This window comes from Pyxicephalus adspersus, chromosome 3 (genome assembly GCF_032062135.1).
Source record: "Pyxicephalus adspersus chromosome 3, UCB_Pads_2.0, whole genome shotgun sequence".
Taxonomy (NCBI): Eukaryota; Metazoa; Chordata; class Amphibia; order Anura; family Pyxicephalidae; genus Pyxicephalus; species Pyxicephalus adspersus.
In genome coordinates, this window is record NC_092860.1 from 83,537,194 (window position 1) to 83,559,421 (window position 22,228).

Consider the following 22,228-nt stretch of genomic DNA (forward strand, 5'->3'; position numbering starts at 1 on the left):
TAGCTTTGTTCTTTAGGATAAACAAAATATGTGGCAATATGTATTTAGCAACTTTATTGTGCTGATACATTTCCTACATCATTATTTTATTTCTAGATGAAAGTGACTATTTCCTCATTTTCATGTTATTACAGTAAAAAGTAACATCTAACTTCCCTATAATATAATAAAAAAAAAAGAAAATTTTTATAAAATACACCAAATATTGTACCCAGTATAATGGAGTAATGGAGTGTGCAGTAGCTAAATATGTACATTTTTGTTAAAGCACAACAGGTGTACAGAAGCTAGCTCAAGACTGTACTGTTTAGTAGTGTTGGTCGAATAGCTCACTATTTGATTCGGCAGCTATTCGCTCGAATATAGCAAAAAAATTCGGGTGGTCGAACATCGAATTCGAACACCAATAAAGTCAAGGGGAGGAAAAATTCGGGTTTGTTCCAGCACTGTGTAGAGCTTCTACAGCCTCCAAACAGATGTAAAGAGATACATTGTAAAAGGATACATAAAAAGATACATTATAAAAAGATACATAACACCATTACATACCCCTGTACTTCACATGAAGATTAAAGAGCAAAATATTTATGCAGGACAAAAATTGAAAAGTGTTAAAAAAAAGGCTAATCAAAAAAATATAAGATATCTCTGAAACTTGTACCATTACCTTCTCATGTCAGGTTTTAGCACTACCCCACTCTATTGCAAAATAAAAATAAAATATATTTCATGTAACTGAGCTTTTGGGGAAGCTTACAGTTGCAAGATGATTATACCCAATGTCTTGCAGTGACATGAAAATGTGAAACACTTATTTCTATATTGTACAACCATAAATGCAAAAGATTGTATAAATCACAGTATTATTGACATTTTGTTTTATAGATTAACACTATGAGCTAGCTGTGTTTATAAGTAAAAATGCAAGTTGGATTTTCCTTTAGATATTTAGAAGGAAACGAGCACCACTTTTTGTTAACTGTGGTAGATTATGCTGGATAAATGTGGGGGGTAATATTCTGGTAAAAAATACACGTGGTTCAAAAATTTGCATCACTCCTTTTTTTTTATTTGCAAACTTCCTTTTTTCCGTCTAATAAATACAAGGCCTCTGAACAAAAAAATAACAAAAGAAGGAGACAGCAGAACTGACTTACCTTGCAGAAGTTTATCCAGACTGGTGAAATGAATCTGAAGAGTCTTGCTGCATTATGTCTTGTGGGACTTTTTGTGATGGTTGAAGTTATAGAAGGTGAGTATCTGCAATTTTTGTTTTCTTTTAGTGTCCTCCGATCTAGAGTGCTATTACTCAACATTTAGAAAATAAATTATATTATTAGTTATAGTTTGCAGTTATTATATACTGTTTACTAAGATGTATTGTATAATATGCATTAGATTTTGTGTTGCTTTGCATTTCTTTTTTCCATTGCCACTCACAGGTATTGTTATATCATGCCCTGATTTCTAAGCTTTTTGTTGTTTTTTTGTGTTTGAAATCTCTTTGAACTCCCTAATGTTCCTTTTTTCTTCTAAGTTTATTTTTTTCTGCCATTGTTTTGGGTCTTTAGCCTCAGTGACCTGTGTGATTGCACAGTTTGCCAGTTACACACTTTTTGCTAAATATGTTGCAGATGATTTTGCATGCACAGGTAGTTACAAATGAGATAGGGACTGTAGGTTTGTTCTTAAGTTAAATTTGTATGTAAGTCGGAACAGGTATATTATTTTAATAAATGCATTCGGACCGATGTTTGTCTCAACAAATATTTAGGCAGTGTAGTGTCATTTACTGTATAGTATACCACTGTAAGTTAATCTTAAACAAAGCAAAAAAAAACATTATGGAGCATAGACATTCATTAACTTCTGGCGCAAGCTGTGCTTTGGTATGCAAAAAGAAACAATTGCAGAGTTTGTCTTGGTCATTAAAGAGTTATAGGGGGTTGCAGAAAGAGCTGTCCTTAAGATCACCCACAGCCTCAGCTGTGTATTGCAAAAGATTTCTTCTGCAAGTCATGCAAACTGCCCCCTCCCCCCTCCAAGTCTCGATCCTGCACAGGAGAGAGCAGGGAAGCCCCGTCTGTATCTAGGAGTTGTCCGTATGTCGGATGTCCTTAACCTGGGGACTACCAGTATTGACTTTTAACAGGGAACAGTTGGCTGCCATGGGCAGCGCAGCTTTAATAAGTAGTGAGTGGAGTGGAGCAGCAATAATGGTAAATCACTATTAATTTCTATAGACTATCACTTTCATTTGTGGGGAAGCTAACATCCCTTCCCCACCTAATTTTTCCAGTGATGAGAAATAAAAAAAAGTATTTGATACAAAGTTTTAATTTATTTAGGCCATTTATGTTCAAAGATCTCTTTTTGTTTTTACTATGCTGAAAGAAAGGGTGATTGTGACTTGGGTGAGAGGGTGCTAAAGTCTAATTTTACCCCTAAGACTGTTTAGTGAGGTTTGCAGAAAGGTAACTCGAAGGGCAAATTTGAGGTGTGCATTAATGTCCAAATATTCACTTGTTACTTCAGAGTATGGAGGTACTGTATATATAATTCACTTTATGTAACAGGCCTGAAGACCCCTCCAGCAATATCTTCTTGGGGCAGGGTGACAGTTAATATATCTATGATTGATTTTAAGGTGCTAGCGTTTAACTGTGAATTACAACTGATGTCAACTCTGGTGTCCTCTCAAACCCACAAAATATCACTCCAGACATGTTTAACAGCTGAATCTCAATTATTTGTAAGCAGTATTATCAATTCACAAAGCCTTAGGATATGAAATACTGTCATTTAGTAAGTTAGTGAAAAATATTTTATGTACAAAGACCAAACACAATTCACTTTGTGGAAAAAAAAACTAACCCTGGTCCTGTGTTGAATAGTGACTGTCACTTTCTATGTGTTTATGTCATTCTTTTAATTTGCTGTAAATTGTCTGCCAAATAGTTTTTTCTGAAGGAGGTTGAAAGTAAAAATAACAGCAATGGTGTACATATTTATTATTGCAGGCGTAGAAATTGAACCAAGTATGCCAAGTGTCAGATGCAAATGCCGTAAAGTAACATCATCTCATATAAAAAGAGAAATGATAAAGAAAATTGAAATCTTCCCAGCAAAAACTTATTGTCCAACGATAGAGATTATGTAAGTGTCACTAATGTATCCTCTGATGTGTATATGTATCTTGTTTATTTACAAAACGGGTATTGCTCCTTGTTGCTCCAAGGACCTACAGTCCCTATCTCATATGTAACCTGGGGACTACCTGTATCAAGGATCTGCCCTGCAAATATGATGTATTTAATGGTTACAGCAGAAGATTGTGCACTTATGTTAGTTAAGTCTAGTTTTTTCAAAGATGTTTTACAATTCAGACTCCTTAAGCATTAGTGAGAGGAATTTTTTTAATTACTAAATTTCCCAAAAACTATTTCCAGGTAATCCCAAACTGTTAAAGTCATAAACTGAATTAAATAAAAATATAATGATTAGCTCCATGCTAAAAGCTAAATACACCATTGAAATACATAAACAAGAAGTTGTCTTACCATTCAAAACATTTGTATTTTTGTCAGTTTAACCCATACACATTGTAATTCACATGTATTCACACAAAACACAACAGAATCACAACAGAACAGAATGGACAGACGAATTAACTAACTAGAAAAAAACTATAAACTATATCAAGTGTTTTATCTGTGTTAATTGTGTCCAGGTGGAATTAAGAATCATTTAGATTTAAAAAAGTTAAAAAGAGATTCTAGAAAGTTTGGTAGAAAAAAAATATTTGCAATGTACAGTATATTATAATAAAAAATAAACCTTAAAATACCTTTGAAGCAGACCTAAACTAAAATGTTTACTTTACACATTAGGGTAGACAACCCTCTTTTTGGTGGGTTGGGGGGGTTAAAACCTTTTTTTCTAAAGGAAAAGGATGAAGACCCTTGCCTTCCCCGCAGTGATAAAGACATAATGGGAGCACAGAGCCTCCTGGCATACTCTTTTTCACTTTTTCCTCAATTGGGGAAAAATAACACTGATCTCAAGGATGCCAGTGAGATCGACACTGTTTTTTTCCCCTGCGCAATGTGAGATTAGGTGACGTAGGGAGAGGCAGGAAAAAGAAGGTTGCAGCCACATGCCGCTTCCTCAGATAACAGGACCACGTGGAACCCAATCCAGGAAAGCTCAGGTGGGATCGAGGGATCTGCAGAAGTAAAGGTGAGGTTTTTTTTAGTTTAGTTCTGCTTTAAATACCTCCCACCCAGCTTGCACAGATGCATGTAGTCATCATGTACTGCTTTGCATGCTGTAGTGAGAAGAATAAACTCCTCATTACGACATTTTTTCATAAATTTACCTCTAAATTGATAGACTGCAAAGGTTTTTAAACCGTCACCCGTGGTCTCATCTTTTAAAATTTGCACTTAAAATAATTCTAATATGTTATTTAATGAAGATATAGAATTGATCATGAAAATATATCATGTTTAGGGGCAGAAGCTTACCACTCATTGATGAGTACAGTTTTGCTTTAAGTGCACTTTCATGTTAAAAAAAAAGAATTATAGGTAATGTGCAAAAAAAAATGTCTCTGGTTAGCAAAAAATAATTGTGGAAATCAAGATAAATTTAGTTTCTTGCCTTACATCACTGGCTGTATTTCTGTTAGGGAAATTTCTCTTTAATTCCTGTCCTGGTGACCATATAGGAGCACTGAATATAGTAAATAATTCACAGCAAACATATGTTGCAAACTGAGTTCAGCTTTCTTGAAAACCTATGAAATGGAGAAAAAAATGCCAATAAAGGAGAACTGTCTTTCATTAAAGATGGAAGACCTAAGATGAAATCCTATCCATCTTAGGCCTTCTTCTCACTGGCAGTTACCACCTTACAATAATGGCTATGGTCAGGCACTGCAGGCTCTGCATAGGGCACAAAGGAGGTGGGACAAAGAGGTTGGGGGATTTGAGAAATGCCTGGAAACAGCAAGTGAGAACAAGGCATTGGTCCTCCTTCAAAGTCACAGAAATGTGTGTTGATAGTGCCAGAGAAGTCTATTCAATGCAGTTTTCTGTGATGTTCTGGCAACAATGCTTCACTGTTACTCAGTTCAGAACAGAATTGTCATTCTACAGAGAACTGGGAAGATGTTACAGGGGGTGGCAGAGCTATCAGCATCAACACTGCAGATTCACAAGCCTATAGGTTATCAGTCTGCAGCTGGGCACTGGGCATTTCTGGGTTTGAGATATGTCTTTAAGTTATGGCTACAGTCACAAATACCCTATATTCTTCTTTCAGATTAACAATGAAGGATGACATTCAAATATGTATTGATCCAAAGACAAAGTGGTTTTTATCCCTTTTATCCAAGCTGTAAGTAGATCTGCATACTTGTTAATTACATTTTTACAATACAATTGAATATATTTATGTTTACAAAGGACTTAAATATATCACAGCATTTGTATACTTTTCAATTAACATGTAATATAGGTCATCCTCGGCAAGATTAGAGAGACCATGCAAACTCCATGTAATGAGCCATTTATTTTGTTTTGTTTTGGATAAAGGGGTAAAGGTTTGTAATCCCCACCAGGTTTTTATTGCAATCTGTGTCCCCACTAGTGATGGATATTTCAAAATTTGGCACCAGAAGAATAACACCACTATCTAAGCAGTCCTTCCTTACCTAACAGGGGTTTGAGCCATTCCTTATGACATCAAGGCATACATTTTAACTAAAGATATACTTTAATTTTCATTTTTAATTCAATTTGCAGATGTATTACTATTTTCTCATATAGATTTGGGTAGGTACTTTTTAAAAGTGCATTAGCAGATGTTAGCAAACGTTTTGTTATCTGTACTCTTTTACAAGGTATACCTCTTGATGGCCCAGAGTCCCTTACATAATATACTTCTCCCCGAATCATTATGGAAATCTTAAGCCCCTTAAACCTCTGCAATAATTACAAAGTCTGGAGCAAAATAGAATAAAGCAGAAACTTTATTTTCCAATCCAGTATATTAGGTACAATATATATAAAATAATTACTATTTATTCATATTCTATTTAATTTATTGCAGAAGTGTTGGACCCTATATCAAATGAGGGAATGCCAAAAACCAACCCTATTACTTGCATAAGTGCTAAAGTTTTATGTTACATTATACTAATTCAGAAAACTTCCTTATTTATAGTTTGGTTTGCTGCAGTTGTTGTTTTGATAATTGTTTGGTTGCAACTCTGCAAGCTAAATCAATCAAGCTGTATATAAAATAATTAGCACTTTATATTATGTCATCTCACATTAGTGTGAATGTTAAAAAATGTTCCTAAGCATTTTGGATCTGATTCAAATTTCATTATAGTTTGATTGTTGATTGTGATTAAATGATTGTTGCCAAAAATGTTTAATACATGTATCATTTAGTGATTTCATTTGTGTAAAAATAGATTTAAATGTATGTAAATACATGCGCATTTTCATTATTACTTTTTTAGCTGGACTGGTTTGTGTGTGTGTGTGTGTGTGGGGGGGGGGGATTAACCACCTGGGCGTTTCACTGATGTCCAGATTTCTGTACCAAAAGCGGTACACTGTTTTTCATGAATTTTTTTTTTTAAATTGTAGACCTGTAACTTACAGAAATATGTCCGAACACGGGTCTAGTGAATATCATTATTTTTTAAAAAAGTTTGAAACACACAATCATGTAAAAAAAAAAAAATACTTTTAATAAAATTAAATAAAAAACACAAAAATCAGCTTAAAAAAGAATACATAAATAAATAAAAAATACTGAAAATGCAATAATTCGGTATACTGTATAGTAATATATTTTTCTAAAACATCTCCCTAGTGTGGTAAATTTTAAAACAGAGTCCAACGTCACATACCTATAGACAAAACCACATAAATATATTTTGTATTATTTTGTATTGGATTGGATACAGGACTTTGTATTGAATCCAATACAAAATATTTGAATTTCCCGCTACGACCCCTGCCGACAGGCGCATGCACTGACATCATCAGGAATCGCCGAGGGACGCGTACGCGAATGCTGGGTGTTCAAATTTTTCCTGAACTTCCGTACTTCCATGTAAAAAGTGTTAGATTTTTTGCATGGAAATTTTTTTTGGATTGTAGGCTATAATTCACCAAATTACTCAATAATTACTTATAATTCACCAAATTACCGCATAACTCACTGAAATATGTCCAAAATTTTATAAATTAAAAATTAAAAATTTTTTATAAAACATAAAAAAAAAATCTTTAACAAAAAAAATAGTGTATAATGTAATGTAACTGTACAGTAGCTTATATAATACATATATATTACAATTATATATATATAATATATAAAGATTTCTTTGTATTGTACTCAATACAGCTTTTTTTGCATTGAGTTCAATACAAAGTGATTTGAATTTCCCGCCTTCACCGACGCAACAGCGATGTCAGCGGGAAACCCCGGAGATCTGATTGTCATACAATGTTTTATGACAATCAGAATGTCACGCTTGTTTATATTTTTAGCTACCCCGACCTTGGTTCGGGGTAAACGATAGTAGCAAGTTTACTTACCCCGTACAAAGGTCAGGCTAACCGCCCGGTTGGTTAATCAAGTAAGTTTGCTTAATGGTGTGCATTGATGTGAGAAACAACACAACATCTGTTCATTTATAAGACTGCTTGACCCTGTTTGTAAGCTTGGCAATCAATGAGCTTTGATGTTGTGCTTGGCAACCTGGACCTCCTTCCATCACCATCAGGTGTGTTAGAATGAGTATGCAACTCAGCTGGACAACTAATTCACAACCAGTTTGGCCAGTAAGTGGCTTTTTCAGCAAATGTCAGACTATTAAAATAAATAGAAAACCTGACAATTTATTCATAAAAGGAATACTTATATATTACATTCAAATACCAATATGTGACAATATGACTTTGAAAATGGGGCACAGGGAACAAGGGGGGTCAAGTACCAGTTTGGAGTGGAAATTATGCATATATTTGTACTAATTATTCATAGATAAAATGACAAAACCTTTAATGATTACATATACATTGTAAGAAAAAAGGTTGAAGAATTGCTAACCAATAGAGACCCTATATTTAAAACAAGCATAAAAACATTGCAGCAACAGATGAAGCTAACAATAATGAAGATTACAAAAAGTCACATCAATGCATTCCATACAAGCAAATTTACTTGATTAACCCCCCCCCCCCATCCCAAACCAGTCCAGTTAAAATAGTAAAAATGAAAATGCATATGTATTTATATACATTAAATCTATTTTGACACACACACACACAAGTGAAATCAGTAAATGTTCCTTGATACATGTATGACATCTTTGCCAACAATCTTTTTTTTCAAATATTTTATTTCTCTAAAGCCAAACTATAACGAAATTTGAAGCAGATCCAAAATGCTTTGGAACATTTTTTTTTTAACATTCATACTATTGTGTGATGAGATGACATATTATAAAGTGCTACTTATTTATATATATATACAGCTTGATATGAATTAGTTTGCAGTGTTACAACCAGTCCAAAAAAATGTATTAAAACAACAATTGCAGCCAATCTAACTATAAATGAAGCAATGAAATGAAATGAAAATTTTGTGAATTAGTAAAATGTAACAAAAATGTAGCACTTACCAATTTTTTGCATGGAAATTTATTTTTCATTGTAGGCTATAATTCTTAGGCATAATTTGCTGATATTAAATAAATTTAAAAAATGTAATAATAAACTTTAAATAAAAAAAAAAATTTAAATGTAATTTAAGTGTACAGTAGCATATATAATTTATACATAATATAAATATATATACATTTTTTGAATATTTCTTTTATTGGACATAATACAGCTATTTTGTAATAAATCCAATAGAAAATTATTTTTTGAATTATTATAAATTTCCCGCCGATCCTCCCGCCCGCACCGACGCATGCACCAATGTCACCGGGAAACCCCAGAGATCGTCGCTGCATTCGCCAGCTGGAGATCGAGGAGGACAGACGTGTCCCCAAGACCTGCAGGGACCAGCAGGACGACAGGGGACGATAACGGAGCAAGGTAAGTGGGGGTTTTCTTAGTTAAAAGCTACCCTGAGTGTGACTTAGGAATACCACTTTTTTCAGGTAAAAACCATCCCGAGTCACACACAAGAACACCGATACCAGGCCCATCTCAATCATGCGACTGAAAATGAATTTCCTTAGTTGGGGAATACGTTGTGCCACACAGATTGTATATGCACCTGGAGAGCTTCGACTTGATAAATCAGCTTTATTGTGAGGGAATTCACTCATTTGAAAGAGGTATTTCAGGGCACTCTGCCCACTTTTATTCACAAAAATAATCCTAAAGCAATCTACAGAGAAGATATTTCATCTAAAATCTAAACTTCGGGAGACCCCCTGGGCTCTCCCTGCATACAGACTGCACACAGCCTTACCACCTAAGCCACCTGGCCTCAGGCTTCATCTTCCCCTTCTCAATGACATGTTCTGTTCTACAATGAGCCAGGTGCTTCCTAGGTATCCTCAATTTGTGGTCTGGGGGCAGGACAAAGTGCCTGGCCCATCCATTCCTTCCAGGACACTCTAGACCTGGATCCCTAGTCTGCAGCAACACAATTTCTCATGGCCATATCCAGGCCCCTTCCTTAAACCATTTTCCAGGTGACAAATTATTTTTATTATTACACAGTATTTATATAGCGCCATCATATTACGCAGCATTGTACAAAGTCCATAGTTGTGTCACTAACTGTCCCTCAAAGGGGCTCATCTAATGTCCCTACCGTGGTCATATGATGTAGATGATGCCAAATACCCTCTGAATTTGGCATCACATATTTCATTCTACTAGAGAATCAACATGCAATAAAAAGTCTGGGTAATCAGCTTATTACCAATAACAATTTTGGTGAACAGTTTTTTTATTGAATTCTGAGTAACAAAAGCTTTGTCTTTACTATTCATTTTATTCCTTTTTACAGGAAGAATCAACAGAAACAGAAGCAAGCAAATGGTGAAAACACCATGGAAACTCCTAATACCAACAACAATGATGAAAACAGGAGAACAACCACTGTTCAATTGTGATCACACTCATAATGTAACTGTAATTACAGTGATGTGAATGGCAACCACTTTAAGTCCATTGTTTTAAAGCTTGAGCATCACTTGCACTCTATCTTGAATAAAAGAAACAATATAAAAGAAACACAGTCAAAATAAGCAATTGAAATTCGAGCTTACGTTTTTTGGGGTTTTACAACTCTACGCATTACCGCAAACCAGTGCTCGTGCACTCGCCTGCCGGATTACAGCATTTATAAATGAGCATTTATTGAGCAAATATTCAAGTAAGTTTGCTTGTATGGTATGCATTAATGTGACTTTTTGTAATCTTCATTTTTGTTAGCTTCATCTGTTGCTGCAATGTTTCTGTGCCTGTTTTAAAATGATGGTCTCTATTGGTTAGTAATTCTTTAACCTGTTTTCTTACAATGTTTATGTAATCATTCCTAATAAAGGTTTTGTCATTTATTCACGAATAATTAGTACAAATGTATGCATGGTTTCCATCAAAAACTGGTACTTGACCCCCCTCGTTGCCTTTGTCCCATTCACAAAGTCAGATTGTCACATATTGGTATTTGAATATATCATGTAATAATTCCTTTTATGAATAAATTGTCATAGTTTTATTTATTTTATTTTTTTTTATAGTCTGACATTTGCTGAATAAGTTGTGGTTTATCTTTAACATACTTCACTGTGTTGATTTGCTGTCACTGTTTACAGAACTCCTCTGTTCATTTGTAGTATTGTTATAGGGTTGTTTCCATTGTGCTGTGCTGCCTGATATTAGCCTACTTGTATACAAGCACACTTTCCTTTCCTGGCCAACACAGGTTGTCAGTTAGCTGTCCAGCTCAGTTGCATACTCATTCTAACACACCTGATGGTGATGGAAGAAGGTCCAGGTTGCCAAGCTCACAAGCAGGGTCAAGCATTTCCTAGCATCTAATTCTGTCCAAATTTCTATGCAAAAAGGGTTACATTTTTTTTTGCAGGGAAATTTATTTTACATTGTAGTCTATAATTCTTAGGCATAATTCACTGAAATATGTCCAATATTTAATTAATGTAATAATAAACATTAAATAATCACACAAATCTGTAAAAAAAAAAAAAAAAAGTTAAACATGTAATAAAGCTGTACAGTAGCTTGTATAATATATATATAATATGAAAATGTCTTTGTATTGGACTCAATACAGCTATTTTGTACTGAATCCAATAGAAAATTATTTTAATTTTCCGCCGATCCTCCCACCCACACCGAGGCATGCACATAGACATATATATATGTCTATATATATATATATATATATATATATATATATATATATACAGTATAAAATATGAAAAGACACATATATACATGTTTTTTTCATATTTTTATACTGTATTTATATATTTATCATAGATATCTATATATGTATTGCTAACAAGAACGTGGGTGGATGATCTAGTCCGCTGACAAAAGTGAGGTCTCACCTGCCAAAGTACTCAGGGATTTATAACCAGTCGGATTGTAAGGCCTATGTAAACAGCTGAAATCAGTTAACTCTTTCTGAACCTGAAAATATTAAGTCTTACAATATGCTTTTTTCTAAGCTAACATATATGTTTTAACACACCATATGTTTTTATTTAGGGCTAACTGGAATGTGGATGTGCGCATGTGCGCCATTTGAAAGAATTATTTGTTAGAGAAAGATAGACTTTTAATGCAAGCTTCCTAGGGTCAAGCTGCCAGAGTTGCGTGCCTCGAAACACTAGATCATTTCTGTTCATAATTGTTGGGAGAATACGTCAGCATGTTCTCGATAGCTGAAAATCCGTTGATAAATAGGTTAGATGGCTGAACTTCCAATTTTGCTTGATAAATCAGGGCCATTGTCCTAAATATAGCTATCCTACTATTGACTAATTGCATCCAATATGTATATACATATACTTTTAATTCTACTCCAACACTCCAAAGTTAACTACTAAAAACAGGCCTATTACAAGATCAGTTTTTGTATCCAATCCTGTTCTCCCTGTAGCTCTCATACATGTATATATCCCCAAACACATATACATCTACTTAGTTAGGAGAACATTGATTTTACAAAACTTCCACCACTGGCCAATCAAACCCCCTCCATAGATTCAATTTTGCATAAATAAGACCATACTGTTGCAGCAAACAATACTTTCCCATATAACTATACTAAGTCCAAATAAAAACTGACTTTTATTCAGAGAGATAGAATAGATCATTCTGAAAAAAAATATTGCAAATAACAATGAACCAACTAATTAGGTGAATCAAAATATTTGTGACATCAAACAAACCAAACATCAAAAAATAAATCTGGAAAACAGAATTTTTTTTAAGGAGGAACTAAACTTGTTAGTGGTTCGAGAGCTTCTTACCAGCATTATCTTGTTTCCAGCCACATCTTCCCCAGCATCAAGTGATATCCATCTAAATCATCCCCAGCATTGTTAGAATGTATTCAAGTATACCCCTTTGCAAGACAATTGTTATTGTGCATTTTGACAATGTTTTGCTGAAAAAACAAGCAAGAAAATGTGAATACTGTTCATGTCCACAGGGGAAACAGGTACAAGAGGTAATTTGGTTAATAGATTGTAGATTATTACCTGAGAACAATCATATAATTCCCTTTTATTATGGCAATGCAGTTTTACCATTTAGAGCAGGGGAAGTTCGGACTGCAGGGGAAGTTCGGGGTGTTTGGACACCAAACAAAATAAAATCTTACTTAGTAATGTATTTACAGAATGAAGTACTGTTCGAGATACTTCCAATAATATCTGACTGCACAGGGAAATCCCCAATTTTAAGCAAAATCAAATCACTAAATTTATCAGTAAGTACAATTGGGCCATGGCTCTGGCACCCACCAGTGGGGTCAGGAGAAAGACAGGGCTGTGGACTATGTCTCTTGGAGACATCCCAGGCTTAGGGTGGTGGGCGGGTTGTGTCTCAGGATTAGACCTGTGATGGGGTAGTGGGCGGGTTCTGGCATCATGACGTCACTCTGGGGGAATTTTCTTCCCCTTTAAGAGACACACGGCTCTCCGCGCATGCGCACTTCAGGGTCTGTGTATTTAGTGGTCCGCGAGCTCCAAAAGGTTGGGGACCACTGCACTAGAGGTAAAACATGTCAGAGAAAGATATTCTGTGTAGTGTTTCTGCTAACTTGTTGCCAATAAAATTGTAAAACCATTAGGAACCTGTGGATTGTGTGGTCAGATATTGTTTAGGCTTATGGTAGTTGAGAGGTCCCAAAACATGATTATACCCAGGGCTGATTATGTCAGACTGTTTAATTGAATACTGAAGTAGTGATGAAAGAGCATTTCTATGTGAATCTTTAAATTTCTAAAACTGTTCTAATGCTGTTTTTTTTTTCATAAACTGTCCAAGAATACATTGCATAAAGGCAGCCTATGGTTTCCTATACATTGATGATTTGTACAAAATTATCCTAAAAGTCTAATTGTCTAGACCTTTGAAAGGGTTTTGTTTTTTTCTGAGGTTTTAGAAAATCATGCATGCTGTGTGACAGAGTGTAAAATGTCCAAGGTATCTAAAATGTAAAGGTACAAAAGTGTTTTAATGGCTCCAGGGAAAAGATAGAGGTTGTTTGAATAGGTTTTTAGGAAGAAAAAACAGGTTCTTTAGGGCCCTGGAGCCGGCCAAGAGAAGTGAAGGGTGGGTTCCTTTGGGATATATCCACCTGCACTCAGGTGCAAGGGGAGGGAATTGATCAGCAAGAGGCTGAGGGAAGTGATCAGCAAGAGGCTGAGAGAGAGCCAGATTGGATTCCAGGCTGAGAGAGAGCCAGAGTGGATTCCAGGCTGAGAGAGAGCCAGAGAGTTCCAGGCTAGAGAGTGCCAGAGGGTCCCAGGCTGAAGTGAGAGCCAGAGTGTTCCAGTCTGAAGAGAGAGCCAGAGTGTTCCAGGCTGAAGAGAGACCCAGAGTGTTCTAGGCTGAGAGAGAGCCAGAGTGTTCCAGGAAAGCCAGCGGCCACACAGTACTACAAAGTTGTGAGTAAACAGTACTGATATAGTGTATGTGTTAGCAAGAGAGGGTACCAAGTGAGGTAGCCAGATGCCCAGCTGGGCTACTGTTTATTGTCTTGTTACAAAGTTGTCGAGTGTGTGCTGTAACACCTGGCTAAAATAAATAATGCTGTTATTTTGGACTGTTGGAGTCTGCTGCCTTTTATCTGCCCTGTAAACATCCCGTTAGCTTGAGCAACCCCCAGTGATCTTTCACAGCTGACACTACAATTTATTTCATTACACAATTTCTAATATGATACTGGTAATAGGATGTGAGACCTTCTCACAAATCAGTTTGAGTCATAGTGAAACATCAGTTTCTTCAGAACAAAGGAAGGTACAGATCTAAAAAACAAAGATTAACTAAAATTCTTACAATGTACATTGTGCAATATATGTTTCCCCATTTGATGGTCCCTGCATATTCCTGGAACCAACACCACTTGATAGAACCAGCTGCACAACTATAACAGTGTGTTTAGAAGGGGATAATCTAGGCGTTGTAAGGCAGTTATTCTTTCCACTAGTCACCAATTGCTTCCATTATGCAGACAATATGGGACTTTGTAGGAAGACTACCCACAAACACTACTAAAACACATAACAGAGTAAAATGAATACTTGTACCACATTATTTTTTATATCCTCAGGTTTATGGTTCTTACATATGATTTGTTATATATTTCTACATGGTTGACCAATTATTAAACAGTATTTATATACAGCTAACATAATATGCAGCGCTGTACATTAACTAGGGGTTACAAATGACAGACAGATACAGACAGTAATACAGGAGGAGGAGGGGACCTTGCCCCAAACAGTTTACATGGACATGTAATGGATAACATCTCCCGGACATAGGCATTTTCGGTGTCTAGCCAAATACACATCACCACTGACAGCTGGACAACCAGGCACGGAATGGGATGCTACCTGTCCCTCGCCGCTCACTGGGTGGCCTTGCATAGCTCAGTGGGCGGTAGTCTGTAAGAGGCATTACAGCACCTGGTACCCCCGCCGAGGGGTGTGGTGGGAAAACATAGGCCACCCCAGTCCTCTCCCTTCTCCTCCTGCATTTCTTCTACCGTCAACCCCTCTCTTTTCGACACTCCTCCTGAAAGGCCAGCAGCAGAGGACACTGTGGTTAAGCGGGCACGCCACTACGGCTCTTCCAAGCACACGCGTTGCCAGGCAGTGTCTTAAACTGGTGTCCTTGGGGGAGAAAAGTCACACCACCAGAGAACTCTTGTCCGCTTTGCACAGAAAGGTTGAGGCTTGGCTGAAGCCCTCCCGGCTAACAACAGACAACGTAGTGTGAAACAACGGGGCCAGCCTTATAGCTGTGCTGCGCATGGGCCACATAACACATGTGCCCGGCTTTGCGCACATACTGAACCTGGTTCCTCCGCATGTACCCAGGACTGGAGGACTTACTGAGACAGGCTTGCTCCATCTGTAGCCATGTCTGCCAATCCCCTACTGCCGCTGTGGCGCATAGCAAGATCCAGCACCAACAGAGGCTGCCACCGCATAGACTAATTTGTGACACTGTGACTAGATGAAACTCCACCCTGCACATGCTCCAGTGTCTGTGTGAGCAAAAGCTAGCCATCCGCCATTACTTGGTCAGCATGGTGCATGGAGGCATCGGGGTCCTTGGTACAGCCACACAACAAAGCTTTTTTACCAGTGACCAGTGGCTGCAGATGGAGACGCTGTGCAAAGTACTGGCGCCCTTTAAGCAGGCCACAAAGGTTGTGAGTCGGGAGCGGTCCGACTGGAACGACGTCATACCCACCATCTTTCTACTCAATAATACCCTGTGTGGCCTGATGGAAAGTGGCAATGGGAGAGGAGGGGAAGAAAGGGGGGAGGAGATGAGGGTGACATTACACTGGATACCGCCCAGCCAGCATCAGGAGGAGCAAGAAGGGACACTGGCCAGCGTCAGGAGTTCCAAGAGGAGGAGGAGAAAGATGATTATGATGATGATGATGAGGGAAACCATGTTGGGGCTGCTGGACAGGACCCGTCCAACCTGCATTTGTGCTGTCTCTCCCCAGACATTGTGCGGGCGGTGGAACAACAAGAACTGCTGCAGCCTGAAGAGGAGGAAGATGTTTTGGCGCCTACTGAGGGACAGGAGGAGAATGAGCCCAGGGAACCCTTCTTTCATCTGTGTGTCCACATGTTGCGATGCCTACAGAGAGACCCCCACATTTGCAGCATCAAAAAACAGGATGATTACTGGCTGGCCACCTTTCCGGGTCACCGCTACAAAAGACAAAATGTCACAGTTTCTACGCAACTCGGCGCAAAACAAAGAAAAGGTGACCCGCCAGAGCAGACTACTATGCAACCAGCTGTGTGGGAAGTTCCGCGCACCACATTCCACACAGGCAGCACAGGCAGACACTGTCTCCCCCATATCCCTTCTGTAGTGGCAACAGCAGCAGTAGTGGCAGCAGGCCACACACATCCAAAAATCTAGGCCAAGGCAGGGCCCCTCAAACAAGTGAAGTGCGGGGGCATAACCATTGCGAACGTATGAAGCGCATGGTGCATGATTACGTTGGCTCTTTTCTGGTTGGTGGTGGTGGTGTTGACGACAGCAGGTATGAGAAGGATGCCTGTCCTGACAGTAGTGACGCTATTAATTTTTGGGTCAACAGGCTTGAAATCTGCCCACAGTTGGCACAGTATGCCATCAAGCTTCGTTCGTGCCCGCCATCCAGTGTTCTGTCCGAAAGAACCTTCAGTGCCGCTGGCGTAGTGGTCAAGGACAACCTTTTTGAAAATGAACGAAAGGTGGATTACTAACAACTACCATACCCCCAATGCAGATGTCACTAATTGACTGACACAAGGACTCACTGGCCATACAAGATGCCCCTGTGAACCCATACTGCTCCTGTGCTGACTATCACCCACACCCTGTCAGCTGAGCCTGCCTCGGTTGACTTTTTCTGCTAGTTATCTCAACGTACAGGGGTGGCATTCATCGCCAATGTCATGCTTGCCATTGTGCCAGATAGCAATAGCCAAAAAACTGCGGATGAAAATCTTCAGTACTGCCACACTGATAGGTACCATTGCCTTTGCCTAATTGTTCAGCTAAGTATTGTAGGATTGAGGGTTGGCATTCAAGTCATCCACTTCATGATGCAAACTAGTAATATTGTCTACCTTCCTACCGCTTCCGGCACCACAGACTAGAGCAACAATGCTGGCGCACAAAACATCTTGGTCTGGCCCTTTAACGTTTAATCACAAAATTCAGATATTTACACCTAGCTCTTGATGCCAGTTACTAATGTGGTCCCTGCTCCTTCTCAGAGCCCACCTCCTCCTCCTCCTGCTGTTGCTGCCGCCGGTCAGTACTTCATTCACTAAAATTGTATTACACACTTCTGTGTGGCATTGACGATGCACTACACCCAGCTCCAGATGCCAGTTACCAATGCAGTCCCCATCCTTCTCAGGGCCCACCACCTCCTCCTGCTGTTGCTGCCGTATGTCAGTACTCCATTCACTAAAATTGTATTACACACTTCTGTGTGGCATTGATGATGCACTACACCCAGCTCTAGATGCCAGTTACTACTGTGGTCCCTGCTCCTTCTCAGGGCCCACCACCTCCTCCTCTTGCTGTTGCTGCCGCCTGTCAGCTCTCAATTCACTAAAATTTGTATTATACACTTCTGTGTGGCATTGACGATGCACTACATCCAGCTCTAGGTGCCAGTTACCAATGCGGTCCAAGCTCCGTCCCAGGGCCCACGGTCTCCTGCTACTGCTGCTGCCTGTCAGTACTCCAATAAATAAAATTGTATTACACACTTCTGGGTGGTATTGATGATGCACTACACCCAGCTCTAGATGCCAGTTACCAATGCGGTCCCTGCTCTGTCTCATGGCCCCCTGCCTCCATTCACTAAGGGTATTTTTCCCTTGTTGCCACTGTTCTCCTACACATACATAACAAATTTGGTGGTTCTAACATGTATAGGGGCTTTGCTATTAATGTTTAAATTCGGCCCATTGACTTTAATGAAATTTGCGAAATCGGTTTGCCAAAATTTTTTTGCTACATCTCCAAAATCCATGACAAAACAAAGAGAACAGGAGTACATTTATTGAGAACCCTAAAATATGATAGAAATCTAGGTTCCTCCACAGAATTGCACCTTTGGATGAGATGCTGCATATAGAGATATATACCCTTACAGCAGCGGTCCCCAACCACCGGGCCGCGGCCCACTATCGGTCCGCGGCGGTGTTTTCAGTGGGCCGCGAGTACATGATCCATTATTAAAAATGAAGCGGCACCCAACCACCATCCGCGGACCGGAAGTGGTCCGCAGCGGTGTTTGTATGAGATGCCGGTAAATGTACACAGTAGTCTGTGTACAAGCAATGCGAGCACATGACATGCAGCTCGATTGGCTGTCAGATGTCATGTGATCGCTTTGAAGCAGCAGAGGTGCACAGAGAGAAAAGAGAAGACGCCAGAGCATGTCTTCTCTTTTCTTTCTGTGCACCCCCCCCCCCCCGGTCCTCAGAGAAATTTCCTTCCGTGAAACCGGTCCCTGGGGCCAAAAAGGTTGGGGACCGCTGCCTTACAGCACTAGTTATAAAATTGTTTAGGAGTTGCTATTTTTGTTACTGAATTAAATTGGTAGAGGAACACACTAGAAGTATTCAGCATTTTATTGTGATTAACTCCTGCTGTGTCCCTACACCTATTTGGAGATATGATCAGCCTTCACAATACCTGATACAATTTATTTCCTATTTATTCACTTGTATTTATTTAAGGCCAACATGCAAAGTACAAAAGGCCAACATTACTAGCTTTCCCTCAAAGGGGCTCACAATATAATGTCCCTACCATACTTTAATGTCAATAACAAAGTCAGGACAATTTTTGTAGGGAAGCAAAATAACTAAAACAACACCAGTGGAATATTATTGTAGATATATAGGGAACTGAACAGCTATTATTTTTTAGCACATACGTTTGGATAAATTTGGGGGTGAAGGTTAATATTCTAGCAAAAATACACATGGTTTAGAAAATAGCATGACTGCATTTTTGTTATTTTTTTAAACAAGAAAATAACAGCATTTAATTTGCTAAAAGTCAGGCAGACTTTTTACTCTGAAGGGGGTTGTAACAGCAATGTTGCACATATTTATTACTGCAGGCCAACGAGATGTGTGTGCCTTATAACAGCAGATCAAATAGGAAGAAGTCTGTTGAAGAATATTGAAATCTTCCCAGCAAACTCTCAATGTTCAGTGATAGAGGTTATGTAAGTGGTACCATTAATGAGCATACTTAACTTGTTTCCCTACTAATTGGGTAATACTTCTTGGTGTTCCTCACTAACCAGCCACGCATCCTGAAACTGAATTGGATTATGGACAATGATAGGCTCTCTGGTATACTGACCAATGATCTATCCAATTATCATAGAACATGGGACCCATGCTTTGCTTATGCCTTTGTTTAGTCTGGGAATGTAATGAAAAATTTTATTTCACTTGACGCTTGTGGCTCACATAATTACTGGGTTTCATATATGTCTATACGTTATGACTTTAGCTACAGATAACCTATATTCTTCTTCCAGAGTAACAATGAAGGATGGCAGGCAGATATGTGCTGATCCAAAGTCAAACTGGATGTCAAGCATTATATCCATAATGTAAGTAAATCTGCATAATCGTTCATTACATTTTTAGAAGCAATAAATTATTTATTATATTTACAAAGGAGTTACAGCTTCTATATACTTTTCACTTAGCAAGCAATATAGGTCATCCCATGCAAGAATTTGGGGATCATGCAAATTCCATGTAAAGAGCCAAGTTAGCATAAACAGTATAAACACTGACAGATTTTAATCCATCTTTTCAATGTATCCAAGACAATATGTACTAAATATAAATAAAACAATGATTATCCTCATTTATTACACAAGCAAAAATGTTGAACACCACATTTAATTATGCTTATAAGTTTTATAGGGTAAGGAATTGCAAAATATCAACCCTATCACGTGTTAAAAATCCATCCTGCAGAACTCTATGGAAGAACACACTCCAACAAGTGGTGAGCCAAATATTTTCCTCTTCTATGGTTACTGGTGCTGCTATCCAAGCTGGCCACTAAGTTACTACTGCTTATCATGGAGATATGACATCCAGCAGAAGTAACTACAGTGCCTAGTGATGGACACACTATACGATACATCCAGACGTATCAAGTAAGAATAGTGCCAGTAACTGTAGAAGGAAATAAAGATTTGATTCAAAGCTCACTGGGGAGGTAGATATCCACTTCTTTCAAGATATACAGCAGGCTTAATACAAACAATAGGTGATTATTATCACACAGTATTAATATAGCGCTGACATATTACACAGCGCTTCTCAAAGTCCATTGTCATATCACTAACTGTCCCTCAAAGGAGCTCACAATCTAATGTCCTCACCATAGTCATATGTCATTAACAGGACAATTTTTGTAGGAAAGCCAATTAACTAACCTGCATGGTATCTGGAGGAAACCCACACAGACATAGGGAGAACATACAAACTCTTTGCAGATACTGTCCTAGCCAGGATGTAAAACTGTGACCTAGGGCTGCAAAGGTGAGCATGCCAACCACTAAGGCAACCATGCTGCCGTTCCCTTTTATGGTATATATGCTAGTCTGACCATATTGGAAAACAGTGGAAGGGATACAGTAGATATCAGGAGGGGTTTGCTCACTAATTAAAAAAGGTAGGGGGGGGGGGGGGGTTTGGAAAACATATCAACATGAAGTTATGGTACAGGGCAATCAACCCTATTACTATCGGCAATGTTGGGAACAGCTTTCTGTGCATTACCTGTATTGTTAATTTTATCCCTTTTTACAGGATGAATAAACATATTCAGGTGAAGCAAGAAAATGGACAAGCTACAATGGAAACTCCTAATACAAACCACAATGATTTAAACAACAGAACAACCAAGTGCCATCTCTAAATACAGTGAGGTTGAACTTGGGTATCCCCAATCAGCACTCCATCTTGAATAAAAGGGACAACATAGTTGCTTCCACAGTGAAAGCCAGCTACTCATGTCTGAACGTACATTTTTTGGTTATACAAACTCATACTCTTATAAACCTAGTAAGGTCTTAGACAGCCCGATACCCATTATCATGAATTATTAAGCTGGCTTTAACTGAGGATGTAATAAAAGAAGTTATTTTTTTCAGGTGCAGTGTTGGTGAGTTTTGTGCTTTTATTCATAAACACACAATATAAAATAGAAACATATGAATTGATGTTTTATGTTTGACTCCCCTCTTCTGTCTCACTGACACAGTAGCACAAAATTGCTATTCTTGCTCTGTGGTTCATTAGATAGTCAGTTACCACTTTCTGATGCTAGAACAGGAGGTCCAGTATATTTAATATTGAAATCCTGCATGTGGGCATGTCACAGATAGTTTTGTGATACGGGACCATACTGTCTCTTCAAAGACACAAGTGCATGTGCCATATCCCACTGTGTGGATGGTCAGTGCCATGCAAGATTTTATCCAATGGGCATTTTATCCAAAAAAAGACATGTACTGCCCATGATTTGGCTGCCTTTGCATAGTCCTGGGTACAAAGTGCTATTTTAAGTGGGCATATGAGCTATATGCTTATAAGTTCAAGGCCAGTTTGTTTTGAAAAATAATGGCAGTTTAGTATCTTCCAATGGGGCCTCATAAGTTATTTCAAATGGCTGGCTTGGTCAAAAAAGGGTTTAGTTAGCATGCCAGAGATCGGTTGGAAGCATACTTCTGTTTCCTCAACAAATATTTTTAAGTGGAGGACTGATGACTACAAAAAGGTAAAATGAAAGGAGGAGGAAGAGGGCTTTATAAGAGAAGTGAACACGTCCCTTTCAGTATGTTTATAGCACAAAATTCTTGCCCTGACCCCCAACGGCAACAAAAG

General features: G+C 38.3%; 1 protein-coding gene and 1 long non-coding RNA gene across 3 annotated transcripts; both read left to right on the plus strand.

Moving 5' to 3' along the window:
* The first annotated feature begins 1,094 nt into the window (after positions 1–1,094).
* On the plus strand, positions 1,095–10,623 carry LOC140326671 (C-X-C motif chemokine 10-like). The gene is made up of 4 exons (XM_072405489.1): positions 1,095–1,252; positions 3,021–3,156; positions 5,326–5,400; positions 10,060–10,623. The coding sequence occupies exons 1-4, from the start codon at positions 1,186–1,188 to the stop codon at positions 10,163–10,165; spliced, it is 384 nt and encodes a 127-aa protein (XP_072261590.1). The 5' UTR covers positions 1,095–1,185; the 3' UTR covers positions 10,166–10,623.
* Positions 10,624–11,531: 908 nt separating this feature from the next.
* On the plus strand, positions 11,532–21,500 carry LOC140327755 (uncharacterized). 2 transcript variants are annotated; one of them, XR_011920106.1, is made up of 3 exons: positions 11,532–14,200; positions 19,858–19,932; positions 21,152–21,500. It is a non-coding gene; the product is annotated as an uncharacterized lncRNA (long non-coding RNA). The 2 variants fall into 2 exon arrangements; XR_011920107.1 differs by lacking the exon at positions 11,532–14,200 and adding an exon at positions 19,325–19,536.
* The last annotated feature ends 728 nt before the right edge of the window (positions 21,501–22,228 follow it).

Bases quoted from the DNA above. Each gene is read 5' to 3' on its own strand.
- LOC140326671 (XM_072405489.1), top strand. From the start codon at position 1,186: ATGAATCTGAAGAGTCTTGCTGCATTATGTCTTGTGGGACTTTTTGTG. The intron at 1,253-3,020 runs GTGAGTATCTGC...TTATTATTGCAG, and splicing joins GATGGTTGAAGTTATAGAAG to GCGTAGAAATTGAACCAAGT. The intron at 3,157-5,325 runs GTAAGTGTCACT...TTCTTCTTTCAG, and splicing joins TGTCCAACGATAGAGATTAT to ATTAACAATGAAGGATGACA.